The following is a 25,554-nucleotide window of genomic DNA, read 5'->3' as shown; positions in this document are numbered from 1 at the left end:
AAAATTAACATGCTTTCCCTGGCTATTTTGTAATTCAATCACTCAATACTAATAAATTAGATAAATCGATCATTGGATAAGGAATTAAAAATGTGAAAACATTGATTATACTATGATATTATTTCTCTCACAATCCTTCATTTTGTCTGTGTACTGTATATTATATGTAGAATCAATAGAATATCTTGCCTAATCCCTTAGGAGGATCTCTTTGTTCAGGAAAATTATGGCTTTCACATATTTGAACAGGAAATAGTTTTCTGGTTGAATCTCTCTAATCGGAAACTACAACAAAATATAAGGGCGAATATATATTAAAGCATGCATACGGCGTTGGGAATTCTCAATAATAAATTGAGAATTGTATTGAATACTTGCTCTCGTATTGTGAAACACATATTTTTCATATTTATTATTTGTATGCATTATGTTTATCAGCATTTATGATGTGAGTGTTATATTATCACCCCATACACTCTCTTTTGTTCCATATTGGGGCTTTCTACCACATAGAGTGTGAGTGATGTATATGTGATAAAAAGTATGTTTCTAGATTGTGCCTTGGTCACTGAGTAGAAATAATTTTGAATCCAGAGTTCTTTATCAAAAATTCATTTAAAATTTAATTGTTGATTAATCCAATTGATTGTTTATAACAAACAAAATCATCAAATATCGCATTAATATCATAAGGAAGGAAAGTGGTGCGCTTATCATCTTCACTTTTATCAAATTAATATTAGCTTTTCCTTTATATGACTTCTGCATTGAGATTGGTATTAGAATCAATTTTGAAAGGACAGATATTGGTTGAGATTGCAGAAGAATATCACAATTAACAAAGGAAACAGCTCGAATGTGTACAACCTAATAAATAACAAGAAAGCTCGAGATAACTAATAAAGTATTCAAGCCAAGCCTAATTATTATGATGAAAAAAGTGATTGAAAAAATATAGGCCAATATTATCATTCAAAGTATTACTAGGAGAAATAGGCTACATTCAGTACATTTTTTTCAACTTTATAATTGTTGGGATATTAAAACTTTGAATAAATAACTCCAGTAGAAAACTTTTGACGCCATTCATCTTTTCAAATTTTGCCAAATTAAATATTCATTCCTTCTACTAAGATTATCCCTTCTCGTAGTATAAAATGAGAGTTCTCTATCTCCAAACCGGTATGCCTTTACATTATCGAGCATTCTGGAAGATCTAGGAGTTCAAAAGTGATGAATTCTAAAAAAATTGAAGATAAATATTGTATAAATCGTAGGAGATGTCGATGGGACTTAAAAGTTATGTACTTTTTTATAAAATTACTTACAAAGTTGCTCGAGAAAAATAAATATAAATATAGTATATGACCGTAACACACAACCATCACCTGGTTAAAGTATGTGAATATGTGTATATCATTTTTTCCGTAATTAAGAGTGCATTCCTAAAGGATTAAAGATGTTCTACTGATTCTATGTAATATGCAGTAGGTAAACAGACAAGATATCAAGGATTTTGAGAGAAATAATATTATACTCTAACTAATGTTTTCATGTTTTCAATTACTTATTTAATGATCGATTTATCAAATTCATTAGCATTGAGTAATTGAATTATAAAAGAGCCAGGGAAAGCATGTTAATTTTCAATAAGAGAGCAACAGGTATTCAATGTGCATGCTCTTACAAAATCGATCATTCTGAAAGATCCAGCCGTCCAAAAGTATTGAATTTCTAAAAAAAATTGTAGATAAATATTGTATAAATCGTAGGGAATGTCGATAGGACTTGAAAGTTATGTACTTTTTGAGAAAAAGTTGCCAATTTAACATTGAAAAGATAGGAAGAATAGACTTTTAGTGCACCACTGACGTCACACCGATCAGCTGGTTTGGATTTGTTACTGCGCATCTTTTCGTGGACACTACCTTGTATTCTAGGTACATTGGTTTTATCTATGTAAATGAAAATCGAGCCTCAAATTTTGACATTTAATAACTTTTTTATGTGTGTACCGAATTTGATTATTTTTTTTAGTTGTGATCGTTATGTTCAGTTCAGGACAAGGTTTGTGGCCTATCAAATTTATAATCCGACTTTAGGACTCTTTCCTACGGTCCTTCAAAGTTTACATGCAATCCTTATGGGAAAAGATTTGTGAGCTGGCCACACACAGAAATAGAAATCAGCTGTTATAATCATTGCGTCATCCAACAGCCGTCTGTAGATAGTAGACAAGAGTGTGTGCAGCTCCATAACCGCCCATGTATTTTATTTTAAACGCCCCGAATAGAAACAAAATTACTGTTCTGTGAGATAGAGCCTGTTCAAATGACAGCGATTTACGCTCGGTTGTCGCGCGGATGACCAACCGAGCGGTTGCCAGGTATAGGGAAACACATGGTACCGTACACATGCAACGCTCGGTTTTATTAAACGCCGGCGAACCGCGGCGGTTGTAGTTTCCAGTCCAACCGCTCGGTTGTCGCTCGGTTGCCGGGCGGTTCGATATACTAGAGCAGGCATGAGAGCATACACATGATTGTCTTCAGCCAACCGAGCGGTTTCGAACAGAGCAGTTCACATAGCGCACATTCTATTAATATATCAGTTCGATATCACACAAAAATAAAAAAAATCTTCATTTTTCAATTTTATATTGATTGTATTTGCTTACACTTTCATGGCAACTGCATTGATTGTCTTTTGATTTTTTTTTTGCAAAAACAATTTTTTGGGAATGTCCCAACCTGGGCTTTGATCGGCCCACGATGGGACATCCCTTGCCCAGGTTTAAAGATTGAATTAAAAATAAGCAATTCGTTATTTTAGGTACATAAGTTATTTTTGGTCATTTTTAGTAAATTGAATAGCTTTCTCAAAAATTGATATTTTCAGAAAATTTTTGTTTTATTAAATCAACAATACCATGAAGAATTTATCTTCCAAATCTCATAGATTTATCTCTTACCGTATTTGAAATGTTCTGTTCCAAAAATTTAAACTTTAGGCGCTCATATATCTCAAAAAGTAATGATCGGAAAAATGTTTTTCTGAGAAAACCTTTCCATTCTGATAGCTTGATGATATACAAATCGAGAAACTTTGAAAAATATCACCAGTAGAAAGTTTAATAGCTGTGCCTTTGCACAGTCTTAACCGAGGGCAAACCGCTCATGAATCGCTATAATCGCAATAATTGTGCTGTCTTCGGTGTTCAGAATTAATCGATTTTTAGTAAATTATTTATTTTGCAGTTGGAAAATTATCTATTGAATGAAAAAGACTAATAAATTGTCAAAAAACCACTGATTTATTGATAATTAGAAAGACCGGTTTCGGTTATTACACCATTGTCAATCTCTGATAAATCAGTTTCTTTTGATCAGTTTAAACTGATTTATCAGAGATTGACAATGGTGTAATAACCGAAACCGGTCTTTCTAATTATCAATAAATCAGTGGTTTTTTGACAATTTATTAGTCTTTTTCATTCAATATGAATAATTACCACAATATCAACTTCTCGACTACACAAAAAAAAATTATCTATATAAATAAAATGCCGCATCGCGCCTCCTCAGGTGTGCATCCAGCTCAAGTTTGTCATGAGATGCATTAAACTATTTGGCAAATCACCGAAGTTCGACGGGCCAGCAAGTTGGGTAATATAAATTTAAGTCCAGTATTGAACTGATTTATTTTGTTTTCCGTTGTAATGCTTTGTATCAAAGTATATTCAAATGTGAATATCTTTGAAACTGTATGAGATATCGATATGCGGTTCTCGTCATTTATTTCTCTTGAAATTCTGTATCAAAATCATGTAGCACATGACCAACTTCCATTTACTCTACCCTGTAGTTTCATTAACACACTGTATAAGTGCATAGTATAAGGTTCTTACAAATATCTCAAAACAAATAAATAATGTTTGTTTGCCAGACTATCAGTATGGGAATTCCATGAAAAGCCCCTGTCAAAAATCAACCCAAGCAGGTTAACATCTGACACATTTTCAACAATAAAATCAGCAATGCTTATACATTGATAGATACATTATCATTCTCAACTACGAATGATTGGGAAAGGAAAAAACTGTGCCTTTCCCAAATTTGGATTAAAATTGCCCAAAAAGGTTATGTTTATCACTTCATAAAAAAGTGGCTCAAAGGCATGATGTTTGAAACCAAATTTCATACATATACCGTACTTTTTTAGGATTTACTGACAAAGAGTGAATCATTGTAATATCGTGAAACTAATTTGTCTTCATATTGGCATCCACCTCAAGATCTTTGAGGTTATTGTTGTTAAACATCAATAATACATATGGCATAAAGTGCCATATTCAAACCCACTCGAGCCGAGGATTGCACACCTCAAATAGCAAGAAACCTAAAATAGAACCTTGTGCCACACCTCTTGTAACAACACTCAGTCGCATGAGGTGTGTTTCAAGGCTCTATTTTAGGTTTCTTGATATTTGTTCTATATATACAGTAAGTGACCTAAAATAGAACAGTTTATTTATTTATTCATTGTCACACTGCAAGTTTTTGAGTTTCACTCATATGACTGGTGACATGTCAGTCTTACTAAATCTAAGTTTGAATTTAGTTCAATATTAAATATTTGATCAAGATTGAATAATTTTAAAAGCTCATTTCAAATTTGTGATCTACAGAGACTATTTTTGTAATAACGAATTGAATTTTGATATTACTTTCAATAGAAACTACCGTAGAATTTATAATCATTTGAGGTTGTGCATTGTTGGATAAATGCTTTGAAATCGCGCAGAAATTTCAAGCATGAGTAAAAATATAATTGAATCTACAATATTCAAACTCAGTTTTATGAGTATAATTATGAGACATGATTTATCATTATTAACAAGAATCGACAGTTAGTATTGGATCAAATGCAACGAGATGTGGACAAGTACACTCTCACCAGAAAGATAGGAGAAAAGTAAATGTGACAAGTACACTCTCCTATGAAATCCAAAGAGGTTTCAAGGCGAATATTACTATATAAACGTGCAAAATGTATGTAAAGTACCTATGTCTGTAGGTGTGTGCGGGCGCTTGAGTTTCTCGTGGCCAGACTCTGTGACGTCATCACTCATCGACTCATCTCCCGCATCATGATTGTCCTTAATTGTTGTGCCCTGCAAAAAATACATCATTCACTATATTATAATATTGATTCTTGTTCATCAGGAAATAAAATAATCTAATTATAGATTTTTTATTTCCTGATAAATAAGAGTAGCCCTTAACGAAAAGATATAGTTGATTCTTGTTATATGTACAAGGGTGAGTCAATAATTATCCGCAACATATGAATATTTTTTTTTATTTAGGTAGTACTGTTGTTTTGCGATTTGATGCATGCTTTGTTCATTTTTCAAGGCATTAAATTTTATGCCTTTACGATTTTCGAGTTTTATTGTGAGTTTCACGTTGAGATTCAGTGGAAATGATAGAAAGTCAATGTTTTCTTTATTCTTTCCACCGCCTTCCCCGGTATACGGCTGTGATAAATCCCAATATTTATATGATCTAATAATAATAGTCGATTATATCTCAAATGTATCTTATTCGTCAAGAAAATATATTTCTTCATGATTTAATAATGAATATTATAATTGCGATACATTATTTAGGTAGTTCATTAATTTTCTACATCGTCTACAAACAATTTAGAACGGTGTGCAGTTGGATAAGGATGAGCTATCTGCTTTGTCTAATGACAGACAAGGATAGCAATCCGATGTTAATCATATACTAACTTTGGAACGTGAATCTCATTATAGTTTAGTGACATCATCAGTGTGATGCTGTTAAAACCAGTGCACTTTCCATTTGCGCCAAAGAAGAGCATCCATCGTTCAGTGATCCGATGTGGCAAAATACTATTCCCGTATTGTACAGGATGTTGTCGACGGAGTTTGCACTCTCATATACCTTTTCACCGCTCAAAAACAGATCACTGAACAATGCTCTTTTCGATGAAAATGGATAATGGCAAACGATTAACAGCATGACTGTAATTCATATTAAACTAAGCTTAAACACGAAAATACAAAGCCTGCATCATCAACGCAGACAGTAATGCCAACATCAACAAAAATACACTAATATTGGTGATTATAAATGACTTGACCTCGTATTGTAGTTTGGATTCATGAAAATCTGAATATTTATTTTTTTGGAAAACGTGTCATACAGAGCAGAGAATCTGTAGAATATGCCTCTTTAATTTCCTTGCCTACCTACTACCATACTTTAAACTTTACTTTAATCTGTCAACAACGTTCAAACTTTTAATAATTAGTTATCAGCTTTATAAAAGATGAAAGATAAAACATAAAAAAACTAAAATTTTTATCAGAAATAGGAATAAAAAAACTACAACATTTTGAAAGAAAACATTTTTTAGAAATTGAGGATACAGAATAATATTAAAATTACAATAGAATTGCTCCGCATGGGAGGCAGTTAATAGGGTGCGAAGTGCGAATCAATAAAAAATTAAATGAATAATAATTTAATTGAGAACTGTACTGTACATAAGAATTGAGATAAAAATTATAATAAATAAAATAAGCAAATTGAAGAATTAAAATGTAAATAGGTCACAGTAATTCTATTGGATAAAATAACAAATTCAAAATCAAATTTATTTCTCAAAAAACATACACAACTATGATAATATAATATTATAACATCTAAAAATAATACAAGAAAAATACTATTAACTATATAAAATGATCCCAAAACTGCAGTATATTTTTTATGTCCATCTATGTTTAAGGAGTAGCCTACAAGGTAAAACCTGTGCGTAGACCCAAGTTGCAGTAATATATTTATTCAATATAAACTAAAAAATTAAACCAAAATAAGAACAAAGATTAGTGGAATTTACACACAAATATAATTTTGTAGATTAGTAGATGATGAAATTAGATAAAAGTTAGTAACACACAATAATTATTATTCGGATTGACGAATCGGGATGAGTACGTTGTCTAGGGTTTAATTTATTATTTTATTAGCATATAATTGACCTACATGCGTGAAATGGTGGTTTAGAACTTCGGGATCTATATTGAGTATTTTTATCTCATTTTATATTCAATAAATCATTGATACACTCCCATGTCTTTTTCGAATTGCCTCTGCTTTGGAATAGTATATTATTATAGTAGTCATACTTAGATTTTTTTATCATGTTGTTTAATGTGTTTCTGTAGTTTTTATATAGTGATTTGAGAAAGTTGTTTTGAGGCTGTTTTTTGAATTTCTGATGCATTTTATCTCGTTTTCTTATTGAAGTTATTAATCCTGCAGTTATCCAAGGCTTGAGAGGCTTTAGTTTGTGTGGTACAATTTTTATTTGGGTTGCATTTCCAATCTCAGTGGATAATGCATCAACGAATAATTCAACAGCATTTTCAATATTTAAATCAAGTTGTGATGCAACCTCGGACCAATTGTACTTCTCAAGATTATTTATCAAATCATGGTAGTTTATAGATTTTCTAGTGTTAACACTTGGTTCAGTTCTACCAGTATTTTTTCCAAGACCAATGTTTATACAAGTCAGATAGTGGTCAGTAATACTTGTTTTCATTATAGATCCAATAATAGACTCACAAGCATCGTTTGTTTTTCTGTAAAATATGTGATCAATACATGATTGGGATCCGTTTATTTCTCGAGTAGGTTTATTAATGTAAGATTTAAAACCAGTTGATGACAAAAGATTGAAATATTCATTAACAAAGTTTGTGTTACTGTTTATATCTACGTTTGTATCACCGATGATTATTATGTTTTGACTATTGTCATGTTTCAAGTAATCAATGCAATCATTCAGACTATTGAGAAAAATTTGCAAATTAGAAGAAGGTAAACGGTAAATAGTAACTATTGTGAATTCAATATTTTCATCAGGTATACTGACACTCAGAATTAGAGAATTACATTCGAGTATAAGAAAATTTATGTTCTCAACATTGAATGTGTTCCTAGTAAAAATACAAACTCCATCGCATTTATTCAGTCTACCTGGTACACTATGAATTGAATAATCATTCAAACTGTAATTAGTATTGTGCTATCGTTAATCCAAGTTTCACTAAGAGCTATAAAATCAAATTTAGTATCACAATTCCCTAGAATATATGCTAAGTTATCAACGTTTCTATTCATACTTCTTATATTGATGTGACAAATATTCACACATCTACAAGGCTCAGTGGTATAATTTTGTGGTTTGAAATTGAAAATATCATCTACTTGAATTGTATTGTATGACTCAACTGAGATTTCATTTTCAAAATTATTTATTAAATCATTAGTCATATTTATAGAGTAAAAATAAATTAATCACAATAAGGTAAAAGGCTCCAAAAACTAATCTGTTAAACAGTAGTGAAAAATGAGAGTCAATTGTTTTTGATATGTGATGAACTAGCAAAATGTTTAGGTTTTCGTATTTCTGTTTGAATGACACAATTTCGAGTTGGCTCTTAATAAGTGTAGAGATGGAAAAGGTTTTTGACCTCTGCTCTAAATACAGAATTTTATTGGCCATAGTCTGTTTTATCTATTAATCTTTGAATCGCTCTAATATAACAGGGAGAAGTTGTATCATTTACTAGATGTTTATCATCCTTTTTATTTTTCTTGTAATTGGCACATATAGGCCAATTGCCTGTGATTTGTTAGGGCAAGTATTGTAGTCGTGATTCTCTTGATTGTGGTTTCTGCTTTACAAAATTTTGAGGTGTGGCCAAATTTCAAGCATTTGACGCAACGAATTACTGATGACTCGACAAGAGGTCCAATCTACATAGTGTCAAAATCCCCTTATTAATCTAGCATAGTGTCAAAAGTTATAAGTGCATCTAGCGGGTGATTCTCATAGAACATGATCTCATGAACTTATGTCATAGTGCGAAATATCAATGTGAGGACAATGTAGTTGGTGATAATGGTTGAGGCTGAAAATTAGGTGTTTTTACAATACAAGGAGCATTGTTGTCAGGTGTACCTGGAAATTTATTTGAGATAGAGCGCTCTCCCTGATCTCAGATTGTAGAGCACAAAAATACGCCCAGAGTGATTTTGAATTATACATCTATATGTTAACAATCGGAAGATATTGTTGATCAAAAACTAAAATTCATCAAAATTGATTTTTCCTCCAATTTTCACTCATTTTTGAAAAATCATAACTCAGTACTCATTGGAGATACGAAAGTTCCGAATGATATCATTTTATTCAGAATTTTATTATCTAAAAAAAGGCGAGAGCAAATTTTTCTGTCCGATTACGATATTTGGCAGAAATAGCTGAAAACTCGAAAATGAGCCGAAAACACGAGGTTTTTGGGCCACCCTGTATCTTGCAAAAGAAAAGTTTGCATGAAGAAATTGGTTCTGGACTTCTCTTATGTACCCAAATAATATATTAGAAAATCAGAAATACAATATAAATTTCATGCACCAATGTCTATATTGACTGGACTAATATAGTGTGTTACCACGACGCCACGATGGGTATCCTCCTCATGGCAGGATTTAATAATTACTCTTCTGTTGATTGTGCTCAAATACATTTGAAATAAACATTAATCATTTTAATATTATTGGAATGGATGTCAATTAAGGATGATATCCATAATTGGCAAGTTCACAATATTAAGGCATAGTTAATCAGTTTGGTAGTTGAGGCGTGATGGTGCGTCGAATAGAACCATATATCTATTTATATAAAAGAAAAGAGGAAAAGAATAAAGAACAGAAAAGAGAATATGAGAGAAGAGATAGATAGAAAAAGACCATAACAAAAGTTATACATACAACTAACGAGAAAATATCTCAACTTTTCTCTGAAAAATACCTAACAAACATTTTTAAAAACTTACCATTGTACTATTTTGGAGCTCCAATGAGTTGACTGAAGAAGTAGGAGTGAGTATGACTGTAACCAAAATAGAAAGAATAATTAGTAAGAAAATATAGCGATATAACAATAAAAAGCGAAATCTGGAAAATTTTAATGAATTGATATTTGACTAGTCCTAACCCCCAACAAAAATTATTGTTTCCTTTTTTCAAATTTATCACCGTATTTTTGGCACTTTTGAAGTAAACTGATGTAATTTTGTTTTCAAAATACATCATAAATACAAATTTCACACACACAAGATAAATACAAATAAACAAAAGAATACATGCAAAACAACAGCGACAATCACTCACAATATACCAAATAAAAGAACTGTGGTGCAAAAAAATAGGGAAGGGTTGAAGGGTTTTCTAACTACGGTTATCCATTTGATAGGAAATTATGACTAAAGCATATCTCGAAAACTATAGGAGATATAGAAGAAGTTGTTCGATCAATATTGTGGAAAATTATGTAAGCTTCAATTTTGTATAGGATAGTCACGTACGTGCGTTTCATAGTTATATACGAGAAACCAGAAAACAGTACCTTTGAACATCCCCATCCCCTTAGCACAAGGGTTAGGAATTTTGATATTCTAAGCTACCCTAAACAGAACTTCGGGTTCAAAAATTGTCTTCCAAACGTATTGTCTTTACCTCTATAAACCGTGCTTTGCACTGGTGAAAATAATTTAATTTTGTGTTGTAAAGTACAATCTACTTATGTCCAGGAAATATAAAAAATATAATTATTATTTTGTCAAAATTACGTGAATAATCTTCATCAGAGTTGAAAAATTCCAGCCAAAAAAAAAAAAATAGTTTGATCGGTCTCGAACCTGCAACCTTCCATTCATGAGCCGCGTATGCTACCAGTTTGGCAACGGAATCACTTCGAGAAAGTTGTTTGGGTGGACTTTTGTTGTTGATAAAACTTCGAATCACTAATTTAATAAATTTGTTTCAATTATTAAATTGAAATTGATCAATGTAAATGAAAATAAGCCATCTTCGGTAAATCGAGAATGTTTAAGTAAAATTGCAAGTTAATCAGTTCATTAGTACAAAAGTGAGGATGTGTCAAACGTGATTTCCTATTCTGTACATGAGACAATACTTTATAAATATGATTATTATTAATAACAAGGGCTACTTTTAGTAATAGTAGATAGATTTTTATTTATTTTGAATTGGCATGTATAATTGTATAGTGCTCTTAACTAATGGTTAATAGTTTTATAATATAAACATATTTATTGTTTTTTAAAAAAAGTAGAAGGTAGCTATTTGTTTAAAAATGGTACAATTTTTATTTTATTTTCATAGATATTCTAGTTTACATCTTTGTACATGGTACCTTGTCATGTCAAGCGACAAGGTTTGCTTAAGGCAGCTTATTTTGTCTTGATAAACGTTTTATTCTATCATTCAAATTCATTTTTTCTTCTCTTCAATAATTATTAGGCATGACTCATCTCTGATTCTACCGACACTTTTTCGACACTAGTGACTCTAGTACTTTTTCTCTTTTTTGTTAACATATTTAATCTTACTATAGTTTCTTTAGTTTTTCAAACCTCTTGTTCTTCTTCATTTGCTTAGTTGTTTTCCGGCTTTTTTGTAATTTCTTATTTGTATTTTCCTTAGGCTCACGATCAGACGAAAGTCTTGTGAGCCATTTGATTCTTTTTATATTTTTATGATGTATACAAATTATTTTATAAAAACACTTCATTCACATGGGCTACTTTTTAAATTAATAAAACAATATAAAAAAATCTTGTTAAACTATTTTTAAGTTTTTTTTTAAAAAATAAAGGGTGCTTTAAGATTTTATTTTTATATTGTTTTACAATTTTTTTCAATTGTTTTAAAAGTGAAGAAGAATCAATAAATTATTATTATTATTATTTGATTTGTCCTTATCAAGAGCTGTTCTATTCTAGCTTAGTTGTTTTTGTCTTTTCAACTATAATCTTAGACTATTCTCTTCCCCCTTGAGTTCTATTTCATTGTTGATTAGTTTTCCTATTAAGATAAGGCATTGTTCTTTATGGAATCAGGAAATTGAAGACAAAAATATATAGGCTAGAATGGAATCAGCCTTTGAAGCGGACTAATCAGAGATTAGTCACGTTAACAAATTATTGACGAGAACAATGAAAAGATAAATTTGGATTGTGTTCCCTGCAATAATAGTTTGATGAATGCCATAGTATGGAATAATCATGAGAGAACAAAAGGATTTGAAATACATTCTAAGAAAATGAAAATTGACATTTTTGCTGACGTTCTGAATAGTAAAACTACGGAATCCGTTATTCTGTGATATTTTTAAAACTACAAATAATTCAAAAGTGAAGGACAAGAATTTGATAATGAACTAATTTCCAGAACAATTTTTGATCAAACTACACCAAACTACATCAATCTCTTAAAATTGATGAGAAATTAAATTTTTTATTCAATTTGTTCAAATTCTTCAATTATTATTACTTTCCTTGCCCTATTACTTTCCGAAAAAAATTAAGGTGCCCAAATGTCTATACGTTTCAAGGTCCCCTGAGTCCAAAAAAGTGGTTTTTGAGTATTGGTGTGTGTGTGTGTGTGTGTGTGTGTGTGTATGAGTGTATGTGCGTCTGTACACGATATCTCATCTCCCAATTAACGGAATGACTTGAAATTTGGAACGTAAGGTCCTTACAATATAAGGATCCGACACAAACAATTTCGATCAGATGCAATTCAAGATGGCGGCTAAAATGGCGAAAATGTTGTCAAAAACAGGGGTTTTCGCGATTTTCTCGAAAACGGCTCCAACGATTTTGATTAAGTTATACCTGAAATGGTCATCGATAAGCTCTATCAACTGCCACAAGTCCCATATCTGTAAAAATTCCAGGAGCTCCGCCCCATCTACGCAAAGTTTGATTTTAGATTCTCAATTATAAGGCTTCAGATACAATTTGAACAAAAAATTTCGAGTGGAATAGATTGAGCATCAGAATCTCTACAATTAATGTTCAGTAACATTTTCACCTAAAATTAAAAATAGCTCGAAATTCGAGAAAATTTGATTATCCAATTGCAAACTGTTGGCAACTGTTGATTCTATTAAATGATTCACTATGAAGAGATAGCAGACCACGTGTGTCTCCAGCGTTATTGCCCTGTCACCAGCTGGCTCAAATCTTTGAATAGTAGACTTGAGATGCGCAGGAACACTAGCGTCAGGCGATCAATTTTCATAACGGCAAGGAAAGTTGTGTGAGTGCGCCACACCAGATTTTTGTATTGTATTTCTAGAGAAATGAAAAAAACGTAATCCAAACGATTAAAATTAACCCTAGATTCCTAATCATAGTCTACTGTATATTCCCGTGGTTCCTAAGCATTCGTCATTTTTACGAAACAGCATTAGTTTTTTCCAATGTCCTTGGTTTTTTGTATTCTATTATTCATATTTTTTAATTTTGAATGTTATATTATATAGTCGTAACATTCTAGACTTCAATTAATTTCTTAATTTGAAGATCTAAATTGAAATAGACCTAATTTGATGGTCTGTTTTGAACAGAAACTGAAAAGTAAAGACTGAAGAAAATAATAAAATGAAAATATATGTCAATATTTAAGTCTTTACAAAGGCTAAAAATAATCTTTCTACTGGTAAAATTTTTCAAAGTTTTTTGATGTGTATATCATCCAGCTATCAAAATGGGAAGGTTTTTAAGGATTTTTTTCCCGATCATTACTTTTTGAGTATAGTGCCTAAAGTTTAAATTTTTTGGACAGAAAATTTCAAATTCGGTAAGAGAGAGATTCAGAGGATTCTTCATGGTATTGTTGATCAAATCAATCAACAATTTTCTGAAAATATAATTTTTTCAGAAAAGTATTCAATAACTAAAAATAACTACAACTAACTCAACTAGAAGTTATTTTTGGTAAATTGAATAACTTTCTCAAAAATTGATATTTTCAAAAACATTTTGTTTTATTCTATCAACAATACCATGGAGATTTATCCTCTAAATCTCATGGATTTATCTCTTACCGAATTTGAAATGTTCTGCCCCAAAAATTTAAACTTTAGGCGCTCTTATCTCAAAAAGTAATGATCGGGAAAAAATTTTTTCTTGAGAAAACGTTTCCACTTTGATAGCTTGATGATATACAAATCGAAAAACTTTGAAAAATATCACCAGTTGAAAGTTTATTTTTTGCCTTTGCACAGCCTTAACCTTGAACGATTCTCAGTAGCAGGACTGTTTAGTGTGAGAAACAACACCAGCGTTTTCGGGTAACGGACCGGGTCAGCATTCGTCATAATGACGACACACTTCCATAGTTGACTATGTCTTACATTTGTTCAAGTGTTCTCACAATAAATGAATCTTGAATCTTCCACATAAATATTACGCAGCTTACGAACCTTTTTTATCACAATTTTTTTCAATGAACTACTTAAAAATAATATATTATATTTATAAATATTATACTTTATTACTTTATTAAAAACTCATGTTCTATTTGTTTATTTCAAGCTGTTATTCATACCTACCTATTTTTTTTCTCTCTCAAAAAAAATGTTTCTTATGTAAAAGGTATTGAACTGGCAAATTGTACATTGATTGTTTTTTTATGAGGAATAAAGGACTTTTTGAATAGGAAATGTCCAGTCGAATAGCCATTTTTCTGAAAACATCTCCGAAATATTATTTCTCATCGGTTTTGTAAATGTATTATGGGGTGCTAAATTCGAATCTAAAATTTGCTGACACGCTAGAAGGCGGCTTTACCCCTAAAACCCCCAAAACCCGAAAATGTTGAGATTTTTTCAATTTTCCATTTTATCGTATATTGAGAACATCGGGTTTTTCGAGAAAAAGCATTCTCTTTAAAATAAAAAAGGCGAAAATAAAATTTCCAATAAATTGAGATTCTACGATTTTTTTGTTTTGTAGCTACAGATTTTCAAAAATGGATTATTTTTCAAGATTTTGTAAAGCATTCTGGATAATACTTCCACTCCATACAACTCAAAGTATCATGAAGTAATGAAGAATAATTACATTTATTACGAGTACAATTATTCCTAAACAAGATTCAGAAATTTTTTGCTATTTCGTATTGGTAGGAGGGGAAATACTAGCAAAAATAGGAAACCATGTCCTACAGCCAAAATACTAATTTTGATTGTAATAACTTTTCAAGGCCTTCCAAAGCAATCAATCATTCAATCAAGCAAATCAATATTTTGGATCATATTGTTATACATGGGTTCTACAGAACACCCATTAGATGTAACTTACTCAATTTCAGGATTTTCTAGATGCGCTTCTAATGACACCTCAAGGTTTGAACTTTCCGACACTCATAACTTTTGACACAATGATCGAATCTTCTCGTACTACTAAAACGGAAAATTCACTCATACTCAAATTTTCATATTAAATAAATGACTAATTTCCATATTCAAGGATGCTTATCTTGTGAAACACTTCAAATTGGAAATGGAGGGAAGTTTGTAGAGAATTCTCTCCTCTTTTCACTCCCATAAACAATACTTTCTATTTCAATACTAGGGCCCGGTTGCACAAAAGCCGGTTAAATTTTAACCGCGATTAATTCCACGAGAACCAATCAGAGAAGGTCTTTTTGATAAGACGGCTTCTCTGATTGGTTCTCGTGGAATTAAAATTTAACCGGCTTTTGTGCGACCGGCACTATGCCTATTAAAAAGTTACATCCAATTGAGAAAGTAGCGATTTATATTTTTTTATTTTTGTCGCAATTTTACTGTTAATCAAGAGTTTCTAAATGAGTTTGATACATGATAGAAACTTGTGATTTCCATGCTCTATAAGCTCAGTTGCCTTAAATTTAACTTTAATCAATTTTTATTATCGTAGATCTGCCGAGACTATGAAAATGAAGGAAATATTGTTAATTTTTTGGAACGGAAGTACCGTAGGTAATTTTACAAATTCATTTTTACAAAAATCATTCACTTCACTTGAAAGTGAAGATTCTGTTCTACAATTCTAAACCAAGTACCATTTACAAAGATGTTCGGGAGCGAGAAACAGAGCGAATCTACATGAAACCGACTCCTCAAACCGAAAATCGATTAATTTAGCTGGTCTAAGAAAATGTCTAACAGAGGAGTACTGGGAGGGGTTCCTTGGAAGTAGTGACACAGATATGGCTTACGAAAAATTTATGGAAATTTAACAACGTCACATGGATGTACTCTCATCAGTACAGACAAAAAAGAAAATTAAAATTATCAAACCTTGGATTACGAGAGGGCTTGTCTTATCTATTAGAAAAATGAATTTTCTGAATAAGAAGAGTAAATTACAACCAGAAAATCAAGAACTAGCAGCCCATTACTGTATCTATAGGAATACGCTGATGTAATAGTTCAATCAAAGATAGTTTCAAAGTTTATCCAGAGTTAAAAAGAAGATTACTTCAAGAATAAATTCAATGAAGCAGAAAATAACATCAAGGGAAATTGGGAGATCATAAATGATGCCACTGATTCAAACCGAGACATGACAAATCAATTGCATGCTGTAAAAATAGGAAATAGAGTTCTAACATTGAAAGAGAATCCTAGTTTATAACTGAATCTCATTAATGAATATTTTGTTAGTACTATATAGGAGAAAACATGGCCAAGGAAATATCAGATAGTTTAGGTAAGAATATAAGTGATATTGTAAATAGTTATAAGCCGAATGTAAGAAGAGTACCCAATTCTATGATTATTCTACCCATAATATTGAACAGGAAATTATTGAAGCCATAAACTCCTCAAGAAACAGTAGTGTGCCGGGTCTTGATGGTTTTGATAATATAATTATGAGCAATGAAATTAATTTGTGTCAGACCTATCCATAAGGGAGGAGATAAGCTAACTTCAAGTAACTATAGGCCTATATCACTAACAAGCAACTTATCTAAAATACTGGAAAAGTTAGTGAAAGTTCGGTTTTTGAGCTATATAGAAAAATATAATATAATTTCTCCAAACCAATTTGATTTTTGTAAGGGAATAAGTACGGAATCGGCAGTTCTGGAGTTGCCAAAATTAGTTATCCATAACCTGGTGGAAAAAATAAGTGTTTAGCAGTATTTTTGGATCTGGCTAAGGCCTTTGACTCAGTGCCACATGATTTATTACTTAAAAAATTGAAACAATAGGAATAATATAACTCTGGAGTGGTTCAAATGTCGTACCTTAGCAACCGGCAGCAGAGAACAAAAGTTGGAAGTCACATGATTGCAGAAGAATCCAAGGAATTTGGAATACCTCAAGAAACGGTTTTGGACCCAATTTTATTATCTTGTATTTTGCAAATGAGTTGTGCTCCATTCGAATCAGAGGTAGGGTAATAGTATTTGCAGATGACACGGCCCTACTTTTCAAGGGTAGAAACTGGGATGAGGTATTTCAAACAGCAGAAACAGAACTCTCCAAAGTCACCACATGGATGGGTAACCGCCTACTAACATTAAATGCAGGGAATTTTGTTTATCCTTTTCTATAACTGATAGCACCAAACCAACAAAGTCATCAATAAAGCTTCATTACTGTAAAGGGGAGAGTCAAAACTGTGATTGTCCTCTTATTAAGTTCCCTGATAATATTGAATATCTAGGTATAATTGTAATATCTCAATATATCATATGATATATCTTATGATATTATATGATATTATACAATCTTAATATATCATACGTACAAAGGTGATTTGACGGTGGGTGTGATTGGGGATCCTACTCAAATTGAAAATACTACTATGACTTCAAAAATCTGGTCCGCCAACTTGTATCCGCCATATTGAATGCAATTTTTTTTAAATAGGAAGGTGGTCATGCGATACATGATTTCGATACGAAATTTCAAGAGAAAATGAATGGTGTAAACCGCACATCGATATCTCAAACCGTTCAGAAGATATTCACATTATTAATCAATACTATTCAAAGCAGAAAGGAGAGAAAAAAGTATGAGAACGGCTTAGTATCTCATAAAAGATTGTGATTCCAAGGTGGGTGTGATTGAGGATCCCTCACAAATTGAAAATACTACTTTACTATGACTTCAAAAATCTGGTCCGCCATCTTGGATCCGCCATATTGAATGCAACTTTATTTTTTAAATAGGAAGGTGGTCATGTGATACATGATTTCGATACGAAATTTCAAGAAAAAATGAATGTCAAAATCCGCATATCGATATCTCAAACCGTTCAGAAGATATTCACATTATTAATCAATACCACTTATGTATTTCATTTCTGATATGCATGATATTGATTAATAATGTGAATATCTTCTGAACGGTTTGAGATATCGATGTGCGGTTTCCACCATTTATTTTTTCTTGAAATTTCGTATCGAAATCATGTATCGCATGACCACCTTCCTATTTAAAAAAAAATTGCATTCAATATTTAGGTTCTAGAATTCACAATAAAATTCCGCAGATCTCAAAACACACAAAAAAATAAAGAACAATACAAAACTGGTCACCTATATGATAATAGAACCTACCAGAACGACGAGCTCATTGTAAATAGGATAATGCAATGAACAAACATGGATGTGTGAAAACTGTACAACACTAATTACTGACGAAGTCATCAATGCTGAATAATTCTGCAGCTCACACTAACTCTATATCTGAAACTAATACCTGTATGAGCCGTAACCCCACACCAAGAAATATAACGAGGACAAGTCATACTGACCATTATGGTATAATTAATTAAACTTCTACTTGAGGATATAAAAGAACTTAAAGACGAAATCCAATTGTTAAGAACGGATAGAAATAGACTCTCAGATGCATTGGCGAGGAAGACTGATGTTATTATAGGCTAGAAAATGTAATTTTCGATTTCACGCAGGGCATCTACCCCGAGCCTACATACCCCACCAGGAGAAAGGCAGACGAGGATACGAGAAATTTATTGAACGACATCGAGGGCGGTGGGGGAGAAGCAGGAGAAGACAGCCGGGGACACACAGATGCCAGCAGCCCACCTGTTCAAACAAAGACTGTACCGCCAGCTGCAAAACAGCCAAGCAGGGAAATAGATGAGGAGACCTGCTGCCAGGGGGGACTGAGGGGAGGAGGTGAAGTACAGAACATAACATTTGTAGTCAATTCAAACTGCCTTAACAAACACCATTTGACTGGAAAGGGATCTAGGATATATGATTTGATGTAACATTATTGGAGAGTAATGAGCTATATGATTTGGATGTAATGAATAAAAAAGGACACATTTGAAAAGTAAAGTGGAACACTCTAATAATAGAACTCAAACATTGTGGAGAATAATAAATAATGAAAAAGCAACCAATGTACAGAAAAACCTTTGCCTGATAACAGATAAAAAGAAAATAACAGACCCCTACCAAATCAGTAACTTTTTAAACACATACTTCGCCAAGAAAAACACTACTACAGCAAACGAAATGTCTCACAACCCAGAAAATTAATTTGATATACCAGCACTCTACGAATTCAGGAAAATTACTAAAGAAGAACTGGACCATCTACTTGCAAGACTCAAATTCAACAACTCTGCTGGCCACGATGACATCACGGGCAAAATTCTAAAGTACTGTGGGGAAGAACTATCTACACCACTACTGGACATAGTAAATTCGTCTATGGAACAGGCTGCATTCCCAAATAACCTCAAAATCGCCAAGATTTACCAAAAATTTAAAGGTGGAAATAAAAATGATGCAAATAATTTTAGACCAATTGCTATCTTCCAGTGACATCTAAGATCATAGAGCGGGCAATATACAATCAACTGATGACTCACCTGGAAAGCAACAAATTACTGACTGTGAGACAACATGGATTCAGGAGGGGTCTTAGCACTACTACAGCTATATCAGAACTATGCAACGACATAAATAGCATATGGGAAACGCACAAAACAGCCACTGGACTCTTCATAGAACTGCAAAAAGCATTCGACTCCATAGACTGGAACATCTTAAAAATAAAATTGAAAAAGTTGAGAATTGAGGGTAAGGCACTTAAATGGATCGAGAACTACCTATCAGAAAGACTACAGTATGTGGAGATTGACCACCATAACAACAACTTCACCACTACCTACAAATCTTCGCTTCGCCCAGTGACCAGAGGTGTACCCCAGGGATCCATACTGGGCCCTCTGCTCTTCCTGATGTACATAAATGATTTTCAAAAAGAACTAGAGTGAGAAGAAATGCATCTTGTTTGCGGATGACACCACAATACTTATCCCATCTGAGAAGACCACACCAATAACAAATATAATCGAACCGGCAATGGAGGAGGTAACCCCAATATGCAATAGACTACAACTAACTATAAACAAAAACAAAACAGTCCACCTCAAATTCACACCTACAGGAAATGGCGCAGCAACGGAACATATAGATGACAACATAATGACAAAAAGCTCCATAAAATTCCTTGGCATACTAATTATCCTCAGCAGCCTATGTGAACCGAAGAATACGACACATCTCAGATGAAGGCACTGCCTTTATTGCCTATCACTCACTATTCGCATCGCACCTTCGTTATGGCATTGCGGCTTGGGGTTCAACAGCACAAACAAACCTTGAAAGAATACTGAGAATCCAGAAAAGAGCAATAAAAACGGTCCTAGGAGTGGATAGGATTGAGCACTGCAGAGACCTATTCAAGAGCACCAAAATTCTGACAGTCATATTGCTCTTTATTTTGGAATCAATAGTGCAAGGAACACAAATCCCACACTAAGATCGGATCTCCACAACTACAACCTGCGAAACCAACACGACCTAAATCTACCTCAACACCGACTAAGAAAATATAGCAGATCCCCAACATATGCAGGGTCTTTTTTCTACAACTTGCTACCTGAAAACCTGAAATCAATCACAGGAAATAGAATTTTCGTAAAACAGCTCAGAGGATGTTTGACTGACCGGCCATACTACTACATAAATGAATATGTAGATGAACATACCTACATACACAGGAGATAATCCTAAAATCATGACGTCTCCTGCAGCCACAGGACTGCTGGGAAGACGGATAGAAAAGACGGTAAAAAAAGTAAGTAATAGGATAAACTACTGTCTTCTTTTGTAATATACTTGTAACTATTATATTCTACCTTTAATGTTCCCTAATATTAGCAGCAATTTTGAAAACTCAGGAGCAACCGTACACAGTCGGTTTGTTCGGTGAAATATATATGTTGATTTAATAACTAACTAACCTTTATAACTAAAACTACTAAATTTTTATATATATGTTTCAGAAAAGAATATTATGATCACCCCGACACATATTATTATAGTGGGGTATCATAATTAGGACTAAGTTTATTATTAGCAAGTTTTGTATATATATATATATATATATATAATAATAATAATTATGTAGGTATGTTTTGTTGATAAACTTCTCTGGTTTATATTGGGGTACCAAGATACATAGCTTTGAGTATAGGAATTGGACATTTTAAAAAAATTTGGGTTGAAAATACAATCAATTATGAATTTCTTTTTTCTAACAATTTTCATTTAGGCCTATTATACATGATTTTGAAACGCCTTGACAAGCTGAGAAAAATGAACTGTCGTAGGCCTAACTAAAGAGAAAATTCGATCATTATGTCAAACATTGTGAGTTTAAAATTTTGGTCCTTGAAGTGTCCCTATAAGTTAGTTTTACTGTTTCGAAGTAAATTAATTATTTAGGAGTTCAGCATTAAAAGCATAAAGGGAATACCATACATACCAAAACATGTTGCCAAGTTCTGGAATACATTATTATTATCTTATTAGTTCATTTGCAACCTCAAGATATAAATATTAAAACTATTGTAATTTATATAAGATCAATTTTTATGTAAAAATAGAATTACTTCACTAAACATTATGCCCATTTGAAATGAGGTTCAGAATGATTGTTTTGAGGTTATGGGTGATCGGTTTTGATGAAATGCTAAACAATAATTTTAACACTATATTTTGTTCACAATTTTCCATTACTAGTATTTTTACAATTATTATATTGAATATTAAAAGGATTTTAGTAAGTTCAAGTGAATACAGAGGATTATTCCAAAAGTTACTCTAAATTATATTTGATTTCTTTACGTATCTTCAAGTTTATTGACTCAAACAAATCAAAATGAATTTCATCATTTCTTCAAATTATTAATGAGTTCAACATACCTGAACTTTCCATAATATCAGGACACATATTAGATTTAACATCTGTTTCCAACGACATAATTAATTTGAACAACTACTTTACAAAATAATGAAACAGCAGCAAATGAAAGGGGCAGCAAGAGTATACCTGTCTGAACAATCACAGCTAAGCACTACCACTAAAAAAATAAGTTACATTACGGAACTAGTCAATTCAGCACAAAAAAAGCAAGATAAGATAATAATAACCGTTTTGCTTTATAATCACGACTTGAATTATTGGAAAATTTCTATAAATTGTTTGGTAAATCTGCCTGTGGTAATACTTTGCGTGCGCAAATTATTCGACAATTCCGCAATCCACTGCCACTGCAACTAAAATCTACGTTTGTCGTCACCACTATTCGAACCGCAATCCAAAGCCTGTATAATATTGAAGATTGATACCATCGATTTTGTGCAATTATAGAAATGAAATCGTTGCGGACAATTGAGAAATATTATCTAAATCCCAAGTACTTACTTGATAAATATTTTTCAATTGAATACTGGCCATTCACAATCGGACCAAAGTATTGTCCGAATACTTTGGAACTTGTCACTGGGGAATTACAGAACAGTACAGTATGGAAACTTGGCTCAAGACCATCTACAATACACAATTGTATAATAATATTTTTATAGATGGTCTTGCTTGGCTATAGTGACACAGTATACATACAGTACGGAAACTTGGCTATATCCTGACGCCAAAATCCGCCATCTTGTTAGGAAGCGCCGCATTGTAATAGTATTGATGATAGGTTCGGATCACTTCAATGATCCGGATCAATTGATCTCGTTCACTGTCACGAGCCAATCAGAAGACCAGGATTGGAATTTCCCAAGGTCACGTGACGTGTTTAGTATTGGCGTCATGTAAAAAGCATTGGTTAGATAGGCGATTGATTACAAGTTTCCATTCTGTATATTCTGTGATAGTGAGGTCAAAGACCTCAAGGCCCACTTTATAATGGCATTGTAGGATCACAGTATACATACAGTATGGAAACTTCGCTATAAAAAAATACTATACTATTCGATTTTTTGGAATTTAATGTTGTCTTTAGGCATCTTACTTTCTAGTTATTTGCTACTTTTTCACCATACGTTTGTAAACGTGTTGTTCGTGGCTGTCATTTCCGCCTTCCCGTTTTTGTTGCTAGCGTCTTTAGGTTTGCTGTTTGTCTTTCAATGGAGGTCGTCGGGCGTGCATCCTGCGCCCGGTCTAAACTTTTCATCTGAATTCATCGGACCTACAGAACGTTTTTAAAGTGTGAATTATTCTTCAAATTAATTCGTTTGTTCTATTCTTCAAGTGTGATTTAATTATTCATCGAGTTCTTCACTCAGTTACTCTGTTAAACTTTGATAAACTTTGTCAAGAATTGCAACCTCGTGTGAGCATTCATCGCTACTTATTTGATCTACAGAACGTTTTTAAAGTGTGAATTATTCTTCAATTAATTCGTTTGTTCTATTCTTCAAGTGTGATTCAATTATTCATCGAGTTCTTCACTCAGTTACTCTGTTAAACTTTGATAAACTTTGTCAAAAATTGCAACCTCGTGTGAGCATTCATCGCTACTTATTTGATCTACAGAACGTTTTTAAAGTAAGAATTATTCTACAAATTAATTCATTTATTCCATTCTTCAAATGTGATTAAATTATTCATCGATTGCTTCGCATATTGCTTTGATAAACTTTGTCAAAAATTACAACCTCGTCTAGGCTTCAATTGCCATTCTTCTACAATTGGCTTCACCTCGTGAAACTCAAACTTTCAAATTCATCATCTCTACCATTTGGAAATCAATCCAAAAATTCCACAACTTGAAGATCGGATTATTCGTTTGGGATTCTACATGCTCCAGCCTACATTTCCACTGGGGGATTTGCCTGCTTGGTAGATGTTTCCATGCTTGTCATCACATGGCCAGATCACATCATCACTTGCTGATGTCCTGTTCCTGTGGGTATTGCGGAGTCATTGCCTGTCTGCTGGCTGCATCTTCTCTTCAAAATTTTATTCAGGTTATGTAAATCGTTCTATTCAATTTTTATTTACGTATGTATCATAATTGTTTGATTAATGTCTATCTGACATTCAATTCACTGAGGCCACCGACGCCTACTATTTGTTTTATTAATGTCTATCTTGACATTCAATTCTCTGAGGCCACTGACGCCTACTATTTCATTGCATTTGACAGCTACCCTTGGCTTCACAAGTGATTTTCTGAGGCCACTGACGCCTACTTATTATTTATTAATGTCTATCTCGACATTCAATTCACTGAGGCCACCGACGCCTACTAATTTGTTTTATTAATGTCTATCTTGACATTCAGTTCACTGAGGCCACCGACGCCTACTTATTATTTGATTAATGTCTATCTTGACATTCAAATCACTGAAGGCCTATGCCGCATATATTTTTCGTGTATTTTACCTGCTGAGCATTATTTACAGCTTATTGTCATTGTTTAATCATTAATATTATACCTTACAGCAATAACCTTCATTATAGCACTCAATTTATATTCATTTCAGGTATCATTATACTACCTTTTCAATTATTGTCAGGCTTCAATGGTCATTATGTCATTGACCTAATTTCATTGAGATTTTGTATTTCTCTACATTATTTCACATGTTGTAATTTTCCCAAGATATTTAACTTAATCTACTTACAATTGTTTTTGTATGTGGCCATCTGCCTATTATTATTTAAAGATTCAAAGACTTGAAGATATTTGACTTAACCTACTTACAATTGTTTTTGTATGCAGCCATCTGCCTATTATTATTTTATTGATCCAAGAAATTTGACACAATTGTTTTTGTATGTGGCCATCTGCCTATTATTATTTTATTGATCCCAAGATATTTGACACAATTGTTTTTGTATGTGGCCATCTGCCTATTATTATCTTATTATTATTATTAAATCTTATCTTGTTGATTCATTTAGTCTTTTATGGTGTACTTACCACACTTCAAGCTATCAGTATTTTTATGCACAGAATTCAAAGATTTATTTGTAGGTATTTATACCAACTATCATTCACAGTCCACTGCCCTGCCCTTGGATTCTGTCATAAAAATTGGTCCTCCTGCCCGTCATCTTTGACCCAGTTTGCCTAGGATAATTGTTCATTTTTATTACTCATTTCTTGGTCCATTGAACCTTGGGGTTTCAGTGACCGTGTGCCTAATAGTCTAGCTTGACGCCAATGATTAGGTCCCACTCTAGAGTATATCTTATTCCATTGTACCTTTGTATGTTTATATTGTTTAA

General features: G+C 32.6%; 1 protein-coding gene across 2 annotated transcripts in view; it reads right to left on the bottom strand.

The window, feature by feature from the left end:
• Positions 1 to 22,904, bottom strand: part of LOC111044386 (double-stranded RNA-specific editase Adar) — a 74,859-nt gene extending 51,955 nt beyond the window's left edge. The window contains exons 1-3 of one of the 2 annotated variants that reach the window (XM_039425839.1): positions 22,735 to 22,904; positions 9,944 to 9,999; positions 5,065 to 5,173 (exon numbers count right to left, since the gene is read on the bottom strand). In XM_039425839.1, the coding sequence (XP_039281773.1) occupies positions 5,065 to 5,173; positions 9,944 to 9,946 (112 nt within the window). In that variant the 5' untranslated portion in view covers positions 9,947 to 9,999; positions 22,735 to 22,904. Of the gene's footprint in view, positions 1 to 5,064; positions 5,174 to 9,943; positions 10,000 to 22,232; positions 22,590 to 22,734 lie in introns of those variants that run through there. The other variant, XM_022329520.2, reaches the window with a different exon arrangement.
• Between the last annotated feature and the right edge of the window lie 2,650 nt (positions 22,905 to 25,554).

Source organism: Nilaparvata lugens, chromosome 4, assembly GCF_014356525.2.
Source record: "Nilaparvata lugens isolate BPH chromosome 4, ASM1435652v1, whole genome shotgun sequence".
Lineage (NCBI taxonomy): Eukaryota > Metazoa > Arthropoda > Insecta > Hemiptera > Delphacidae > Nilaparvata > Nilaparvata lugens.
This window is presented reverse-complemented; position numbering and strand designations above follow the sequence as displayed.